The 10,192-nt window shown below is 32.5% G+C and overlaps 1 protein-coding gene across 1 annotated transcript; it reads right to left on the bottom strand.

The window, feature by feature from the left end:
* Positions 1-1,109: 1,109 nt before the first annotated feature.
* Positions 1,110-8,495, bottom strand: LOC125845294 (glutathione S-transferase zeta class-like). The gene is given in 11 exon segments (XM_049524780.1): positions 1,110-1,241; positions 1,243-1,266; positions 3,117-3,176; positions 3,353-3,414; positions 4,472-4,547; positions 4,637-4,690; positions 4,972-5,043; positions 5,142-5,227; positions 7,852-7,908; positions 8,014-8,113; positions 8,258-8,495. Coding segments are annotated over 11 exon segments (858 nt in total). The 5' UTR covers positions 8,447-8,495; the 3' UTR covers positions 1,110-1,163.
* Between the last annotated feature and the right edge of the window lie 1,697 nt (positions 8,496-10,192).

Raw genomic sequence — 10,192 nt, 5'->3', positions numbered from 1 at the left:
AAGAGATTTTATAGCTTGTTTGGTCAATTTTTTGGAAGATAAAAAAGTAATTATTTTTTTTAATAAAAAAACACGATGTGTTTAACTAAGTTTTGAAAGAAAATAAATATTTTTGAAAAATAGTGTTAGAGATTATTTTTCAAAAGAAAATAAGAAGTGTTTTACTATCTACTCTTTAATGTATTTATTGAACCAAGGTTAATTTTGGTCGAAAAATATATCAATGTTTCTTGATTATGTAAAATTTCAGTTATTTTCAGATATAAGAATATGATGAAAATAACATTTATTTTGAAATGGATGGAGTAACTTTTCCTAAAAGCAATATACACTTAGAAACACACATTTAAATTTTTTTGATCAAATGCTAATTGCTACACAAAAGTGTTTTTTTATATAATTTATTAGTCTAACAGAAACTGCTTCTCATCAAAACACTTTTCAATTTATGCAGTTACATCGAGGTAACTACATATACTCCCTCTCTGTTCAATAATACTTGTCCACTATTGATTTTATACACACTTTAAAAATTATAAATATAAGAATAATTTTACTATATTACCCTTTGAATATATATAATAAATACATTGAAGAAATAGACAAGTATGATTAAACATTAAAAATAATATAATGTCCAACTATTATTGTGCAGAGAGAGTAGTAAACATGTGAGTTTATTTTATTTTTTATTAAACAGTATACAAATCAATATATTTGCATGGAAAAATGTGGACCGACCAAATTAAAGATTAAGATATCTACACCTTAGGATCATTCTAAACTTCACATTTTATTCCGTGCACACTTGAACCAACTCCAAAACCAAATCTACAAATTATAATTGAATATCTCACACATGACAATTGACAACAAAATGTGAATAACCTAACTTCTCAATCATAACAAAACAACAATAATATATTCAGTGAAATTTTACAAATGAGATACGGAGAAAGTAAAATATACGAAGATCTTATCACTATCTCGTAGAGATAGAGAGACTGTTTCCAAAAGACAGTCGACTCAAATGCTTCTCAGTCATAATAGAAAAGTTCCATATTACAACATTCATCAACAGTTTTTTTCTTTCATAGGATTTTTATTAAAAAGAGAGAGAGAAGATTTATAGTTTCTTGCAATTGTGCATTTAGCATATAAGCTCAGGGGGGAGCATCAGGCTGTCGTTCTGGCAAAGAAGCTTGGAATTCTGGTAACGCTTCACAAGAATCATATATATATCTTCCTTAAGGTTGGAAACTCAGACTGCACATACAAAATAATATCAACATCAAAATGTGTTCGACCATAGTTTTTTGAAACATATTTTATTTAAGTTTTGTTTTGCTAGTGAGGCAACATAGGGGGGGGGGGGGGGGGGGGGNTGAGTGGGGTTGGGTAAAAGACAGTAGAGGATGCACGTTAGGTTCACAAATATTAAATGAGTGTGACAGTATATAAATTCCAGGAAAGAAAACAGGACACATGTTTCAGTTTTCACTCAAAGCACAGTGAGGCAAAGCGAGTGACAGGTATGCAATCCCCAGTAAAGTAAGCCAAGTAACGACTATCTACAACCAAGTGTGTTCAAGTGTGATGTAAAATGTAAGCCACAGGAATACATAGAAACTAGGGATGTTCACGGGTCGGTTTGAATCGGTAATTGGTTAAAACCAAAACCAAATCAACTTAATCGGTTTTAAAATTATCAAAATCAAACCAAACCAAATATAATATACATTTATCGGTTTCGATTTGGTTTGATTCGGTTATTAACAATACACAAAAATAAAAGAAACAATTCATTTAAAATGTGAAAAAGTGACAACAATCCATTCAAAACAAAAAATAATTAGAATGACTCAAATTATTGAACTTTCTATCACTAAATTGACTATCAATAAAGCTTTAAAATTCACTAGAAGGAAAGACAATAACATTTTTAGTCCCACAAATAATTGTTATAGACACTCATAAACATGAAATCAATAAGATAAATGTTTCATCTTGGACATTTTTGCTTTCAATAAGTAAATTATAAAGAATTTTTAATGAAATTATGTATAAGATCTTTAAAATAGTTTATAAAAATATGTATATTAATAAAATATATGTATATAATTCATCGGTTCGATTCGGTTACTTCTTCGGTTTTTTCGAATAAAATCATAACCAAATCAAATACTATCGATTTTCAAAAATCTAAAACCAAACCAAACAAACCCAAATAAAATCGGTTTTATTTTATCGGTTTGGATCGGTTTTTATCCAAACCGTGAACACCCCTAATAGAAACAAAAGCTATTTATTTATTTTTCATATATGATTGTATACTATGATAGGGATGTCGATAATGCAAGTGTGGTGTGAGTGTTCTATCTTAATTCGCAAATTTACAACCTATATACAGTAGTCATTATGCGATTATTATGAAACATAGTAGGATTTTACTTAATTACGAAATGTAGCAGTATTTTAATTTGAGAGTCGAGGAAGACACTATATTCACACAATGTATAATGTCACTACCTAACTATATCCATGTGTGCCTGCTATAAAACCCCAAACTATCGTTACACTGATAATTTTTTAAACCTACCGCTATTTCGAATAAATAAAGGGCCTCAATTTGAGGTGTCGTATAATTTTTCCTAACATGAAATGATAATGAAATCTTGTCTTAATTAAGTAAATTATTATAGTAAGATCGTTTTTTTTAAAGGTAAAGATTCGATGAAAATGATCACATAAATCTTATGTGTATGCCATGAAAATGGCATTCAGTTACCTTATTGCCAATTAGCCATCCCTAATATCTTATTTTTGGTGGGTACGGTGAGATTCAGAGCCAAGCTCATACCAACTAAGTTCACTAACGAGCTCAAGCTTGGTTACTTAGACAAATAAGATGTGCCAAGCTTGAGCTCGAACTTGAGCTTGTCTATTAAAGTACTAGTCCAGAGCTTGATTCAAGTTGGCTCGTTTTGCAGTTAAGGACAATGAAGTTTGTATTACCAATGCAGAGAGACTTCAGGGATCTGAGAAGAGTTTAAACTAGTAATCATGTTGCAGCCAAAAAAATGACCCAAATACATTTAGTAGCCACATAAACTTACCATGTCAATGTTAAACCTTTTAGTAGCTACTGCAATTTGAGGTGCCAAAAACACGTCAGCCTGCAATGTTTACCGTGTTATATCAGCTGAGATCAGTTGGGAATTACATCGTCAAGATTATTAGTATCATTTAACTGTTGACATGATATTATCTCCACTACTTTCGAAGCTCAAGGAATTCAGGTGCACAATAAAACGATGCTATCAAGAAATCATACAAGTGCTAGACAAAATACCATATATACTTCATCTCCTGTAGCATACTTTCCAGCAGAACCCGTCAGCAATTTTTCAAGAGCTGCTCCAAAAAAAAAAGAAATTTCTTCAGAACCAATTAAACAAGAGGCTGATGAACAATACTGATCAAGGAAACAAAATTCTCTACATCAGGCAACAGAAGGAGTCCTAGTTGAATCTTAGAATCTATAGAAACAAGAGGATAGTGTCATCTTGTCTAATTTGAATACCAGACGCATAAGCAAACAAAACGAGGATATTGAACATTGTCAGGCTAAAAAAGACCATACAAAACTAATTTTACACTTTTGACTCATGAAAATCAAATTGACCACCAATTAAGGCGAATATGATCTCTATCCAGATATACGTGATACCCTTTATGACAATTAATCCAATAAATGTTCAATTGGATTTTCAAAAAGTTTGAACACGTACAACTAACCATATGCAAAGTTGTAGGGAATCAAGTTTCACGAACTCAATTGATAATATAGAAGATCAAAATCCCACTCATTTGATGATTTCCCTATTATACAAGTTATATTTACAAACCCAAAACTAGTCCGCTACATAGAAAATATATAAGCCTAACTCCTTGATAACCAATCCAGTGAAACTATGTCAAATAAATTAGAAAAAGAGACTCCATGATGATGAACATTCTTTTTTTGACGAGTACAACGATGAGCATTCTTATGTACCAAAACAACTCAAAGCACAAGCATCAAATTAACTTGAAAGCTTTATTGGTGACTTTTCTTTTCTCACGTGGACTAAATGAGTATGGTAAATAGAACATGTATAAAACTTATACCACAGGAGTACATTTCCTGCAATGGATACACAAGCAAGCATAGCCTGCTTGGCTTTGCATTATTTCCCATTTTTACCTTCTTTTCTTAAAAACCAATGGTAGTTTCAAATTTTGAAACCTAGGCAAGGAAGAGATTATTCCACTAAATCCTTAATAAAACCTCAAATACAAAAATGCCTTTGAGGAATGATATAATTCCCTAAAGCTACAGTGTGAAATAGCAGAAGATTGTTAGGAGATGGTTAGGAAAAAAGCAAAGAACAAACTTAGGAATCAACAGGAAAATTTTAAAGAAACTTACCTCCAAAACCTTTTTGTATGTGAAATTTTGCCCATAATTGTTTCTCTTCGGGACCAACCCTTTCCTCCATGTACCTCTGAAAATTGAACGGCAACTATTATTGCCTGACAAAACAACATCCTTGACAAGACAGCATAAAAAGGAACTGCTGGAGCAAGAGAATACCAGCACTGATAACATATGAAGTGGCTGCATATTGGAGCTGACAATACTTGCTGCCTGCAGAAAAGACAAGGGGTGCAAAGCTTTTATCCTAGTTGCAGCCAACCTTGCTCCTTAGTACATATTTTTATGAAAGAAGTCAATGTTCATCAACCTTAAATTTGGAGATAATATATATCACCATTCTTCGAGATATCTTGCCCTTATGGACTCAAGATAATGACCATACACATGCAACACGATTCAAAATGCCCTTCAAGGACTTCTTTTTCTTATTAATTCATAATGCCCTTCAAGGACTTCCTGAGTGAAAGGATCCATAGGCACTTGGATCTAACCTGAAGATTGAGAGCTCTTAATTGAGGTTCAACTGGCAACAGGGGTCTCTGATGATACTTCTCTTCCAAATACTACCCAAACAGCAAAGAGATTGGCACACAACTGAATCATTCATGATGGTGTCAGGATTAGGAATCAAAGAAGATCATATAAGCTTAAGAGATCCTACCAGTAAAATTGCATAGGAGTCCGAAATTACCACATCACCATCAACCAAAACAGGAACATAATGAAGAGGATTTAATTTATCAAACTCTGCAAATATGCATATGACATTAGTCAGAATTAATGGTGCGACAAAAAATTATACATATACCACCAATATTCATTCTGGAAGCATTGCTCAAGTTCAGAAACTATGCTAACTAACCACTGAACATTGATTGCTATGGAAGATTGTTTTTATGCTCGTGTTAGGTAAAAAATAAATGGATCCAGAACTTTATCACAGTTCTCATAACTGGACTGCAGAAGCCAGCTGCCGGTATCACAAAGTTATACAATCTGAAGTTGAAACTGTCTTTCCCTAACTCAATCAAGAGAGAATATCCTTATATCATCAAGTAGACCTATCTATGCTTCATCTCCTTTTCTTTTTCTGGATAAATTTGTCTGCTTTGACGCTTTCTCCCGTCTAAACAAAGCAAGAGCTTGCATGTATACCAATGCTTAATCAAACTGAGGCTACCTACATAATATTATGGATATCCTATAGTAAGACTTCCTATTATGCATACACCTTTAATCCTTTCTTGACTTAAAAACGGTCTTATATTACAGGAAGAATTAGGCACCAATAACCAGAGAGCTAGGTGTACTTAAAAGGCTACTGGCTCAGCATCCTTACCAAAGAAAGTGAACGATTAAATGGGCATATATTTCCTTCGAGAAGGGTGATCTTAATCATATCACAGAAAAGGTCAATTGGACAATTTTATGCTGTCTTAGAGAGGAGGGTAGTTTGAGCTACAAAAACTAGAAATCAGAACCTGAAACAGCTGCTATTTTAAGATGATTTGGAGGACATGCTGCGTGAACGATATCCTATGGTCTATGAATAAAAATGGGTAAGATGAGATCTTATTGGTACCAGTTAATAAAAAACTTCAGAAAAATACTGTAATCTCATGAATGTTCCCGGGGTTGTAGAACCCACTGACAATGAGTCTTTTTTTTTCCTGATCAGTCCCACTGCATATGAGACTGCAGTTCAAGTTTCCGCTTGACAACTTGATGGAAGAGCCACTTCTTTCGGGTTTGATCTCTCATTGCCTATTAGTAATAAACATAAAGCAGTCACCTCAGGCCTAGTTACAGATATGCATAGGCTTTTTTACTATATCACTGGCTAATGTGATTATTGCCAGGTGAAGTTGGAAATGTCACAAGGAAATGAGTAATTTTAGGGATGGACCTGAATTTTTTAACCTAAAGCTGAACACTTGTATGAAGTTAGATCTGTTTCTCTTAAACCTTGTCAGTATTCAAAGTTCAGATATTCGGTAGCCTGCCATGGGGAGCTCTCTGTTGCAAGCAGACTAAAGAAACAAAGGGGCAATTCACAGCTAAACATATGTGTGTAATACTGGAGCATTCGGCATAGAGCAATTAACAAGAAGTTTAAGATATACTTTTTCAGCTTATTGGTTCTGAACCGTACATAAGCCAATGTTATGAGTTATCCAAAACGGTCGAACGACTTTTCTTACTCTTCACGGAAATAGTTTCTAGTTCTGCCCAGTGCTCATCACTATAGTAATCATGAGGTATAAGCTGTTGGAAAAATGATTCTAGTATCTCAAAAAGACTTGTTTATATTATTGTCTAAGGTTTATTCATTCATTCCTTATTAAAGAGTATGTTATTTAACATATTTCTACCATAAGTATTTGAGAGAATTATCTTACCATTGAATGGTTTTGACTTGGTCTCATTGCAATAAATTGGCTGTTACCATTCTCAAATTGCCAACTATATAATATCCTTTCATTATCCTAATTAATTCTCCCATTAATCATTAGCCAATTACTTATCTGACCGTTGGAGGCTTTGTGATATTGACATATAAATGTGGTCTTCCTCTATCACAAATGAGATAGAACACAATACATATTTGAGAGTAAATCTTTCTTCCTATATTCTATTGGTGTGCTGGGTTTTGTTCTTTGAATCTTTGTTAGTTTCTAGCTCCTAGTTTTATACTAGAAGAGCTTGTTGAATCCTGGGGATACACCCATACCAGGTGAAATATCCTTAAGGACAGTGTCTTTCGACACGCCTCAAGCTATGAAAATTTCCTACAAAGTTCATGGAGAAATTTAAGTCTTGGTGAACTCCATATCAAGTGTTCGTGATGACGTAAGATTTACAACATAAGCTACTAGTGTTATACGTTCCAAAAACAGCCAAAGGGCTTATTCATACTCTTTAACTGAAATGACTGCTATTTCTGTTCATCACTACAATAATCAAGAACTATAAGAGTTTTGTTTAAAAGTAATCATGACTCAGGAGCTATAAGCAAAAGCTTCACTTAAATGGCTTACACAGACTATGAAAAGCCATGAAGTTGAACCATCAATAGCATCTAGTAATGTTCGTATTCTAACAAATATGGCAGCAACTACTATCTCTATGTCTAATTAAGCAGATAGGAGCTAGATTAGCCAATCTTCAGACTGTCCGACACACCATTATTTCTATTTAAAAATCTGCAGAGACATCTCGCCCACACCACAAGAATAGCTTTCTTGGCTGGAGTTATAGTAATTTCTATGGGAAATCTTCTTTTATCAACACAATATTGCCCTCAAGAAAAGCCTTTGGTACTTCTGAATTCGATACATGTGAATGACTATCAAAAAAATCAAACATAATACCTGAAGTGAACTGTTCTCCTTTGCCAAGGTTGACTGCTCTATATTCATAAGAAAGACCTGTGAATCGCAGAAGCCGAAACACAAAGTTAACAATCAAAAAATTATTCAGTTGAAGCCCCCATCCCCCCAAAAAATTCAATCTTGGGATTGACCAAGAATAACCTTTGAGATTTAAGGCGAAGCGAACTCTCCAAGAACATGAACTTTGCCAGAAAGAATACAATACAATCTTCGAAACCCATGTTGAATCAGTTGCCTTCTTCTGCCAAAATGCATCGAAATTGTAATTTATTACATAAAAAAAATGTAAGCTTTCAATTTCTCGTTCAGCTCAAAATTAGCTCCTTTCAACTTTGTGTTTTTTGGTGGGTGTGCGTCAAAACAGAGAGACATAAAGAAAACCTACCTTTGAGTTATCGGATTCCATGGATGAAGCTGAAATGGGAACAGCTAATGAAGCATCAACAATGGAGTTGATAGTTGGAGTTTCAGTGTTAGAAAAATGTCTACCAAAACACCTTTGAAAATTGTCAGCTTTGACTAGTTTAATATAGGATCTGCTAATTTGCAACAACATTGGTGGATTTATCTTCATTTCTACTCACTTTTTCGAAAAAATTACTGTTTCTGCTCTCTGCTGTACATCTGAATTCGTACAGGAGAAGGACATATATATCTAAGAGATAAATTGCGTTAAATTATTTGATAAAAAAGAACTTGGGAGGCAGACAATTAGTTTTTAACAGAGAATGGTTAATTTTAGAGTTAGGACACAAATAATATCATTTTGCATATATTAAGGATTATTTTTATCGAGTGATATATATTAAGGATCAAAATAACATTATTTACTTAATACATATTAAATATAAGTAATAATTTTCTTGCACTATGAATTTGTAGTCTAATTGTATTTCTTATTTATTTTCACAATTTTAATTATTATTTTATGCTTTATCATAATTCTTTTTGTTGTTGTTTAATTTATTATAGGTAATTGTATTATATTATTATGTTCATATATAATGTAATTTGTTTTTTCTTTACCTTATTATTTAGAGCATGTTTTCATATAACAATACCAACATAAGTTTGCTACCTAATTATTACTATGATGTCGAATTATCATTTCTTAAAGTATACTTTGTATAAAAATGGTACGTAATGATAATGTTTTTTTTTTTTGGTAAATAAAAAAATTTCATTACCAAATGAAACAATACAAATCAGTAACTCATGCATATTGGACATCTCCAAACTATGCATTATCAGCTCTCCATTCTAACAGACTTCACTACGCATTTACCACTCTAGCTAAATAAATTGCATCTATTTAGGATAAAAAGTTCAAATTTGCTAGTACACAATTTAATTGTATGCTTGCTCTCCCTCTCATATGCACTTCTTGGACAACCTGTTTTGCCAGCATTGCTGGAGTTCTTGCTGTTTTCTGGAAAATCTTTGGTTTCTCTAGTACGTAATGATAATTATCAATGTGATAGTGAATTATCATATTTCTCTTTAAATATACATTATATATCTTAAACGATTCATTTTTTTATAAATTGTACTTAATATATAATATACACATAATAATTTACTCTAGGGAAAAGGGTCAAAAATGCCCTTAAGATATTGGAAATGGCTCAAAAATGCCCTTCTTCCATCTGTTGGATCAAAAATGCCCTACCATCCATCTATTTTGATAAAAAATGCCCTTAGAGTTAAATTTAAGTCTAAAATTACCCTTACCTTTAACAAAAGCTGATGTGGCAAATATATATTTTTTAAATTAAATAAGTGGAATTATTTTATTGGTCCACATATAATTAGACTCACTTTCATTTCCATTCATACCCATCAATCCAAACCCATTTCTAAAAGACCCAACTCTTTCTACCTTCATCTTCGTCTTCATCTTCCTTCTATAAAATTATTTGGAGGATTAATAAAATACTATCAAATTCTTTCTATATTCTTGGATCTTTGAAAAAAAGGTTATAAAAATTTCTATATATCATCACTCTCTGGGAAAAAACTTAATTTACCTACTAATTTTGTGGTAGTGAAGATAAGTGCAATTTAATTTGTACACCAAAACGTATCAAAAGAATGAATGATTTACTGAGATGGGAACAAAAAAATCCTTCAATCTCCCATGGAAGCAAGACACGATTCTACTTTTCATCGAATCGAGCCATGTTTATTACATTTCAAGAAAATTGAAGCCTCTAACAATAGAAAAGGAGTTCAATCTCCAATTAGCTCATGAAAGACTTCGAAAATTTCTGAAAAATGCTTGGAACATCATGTTCTTTTATTGATTGGTTTGATATTATTT

This window comes from Solanum stenotomum, chromosome 1 (assembly GCF_019186545.1).
Source record: "Solanum stenotomum isolate F172 chromosome 1, ASM1918654v1, whole genome shotgun sequence".
Classification (NCBI taxonomy): Eukaryota; Viridiplantae; Streptophyta; class Magnoliopsida; order Solanales; family Solanaceae; genus Solanum; species Solanum stenotomum.
The sequence above is the reverse complement of the archived record's forward strand: the minus strand, read 5'-3'. Positions and strand labels throughout refer to the sequence as shown.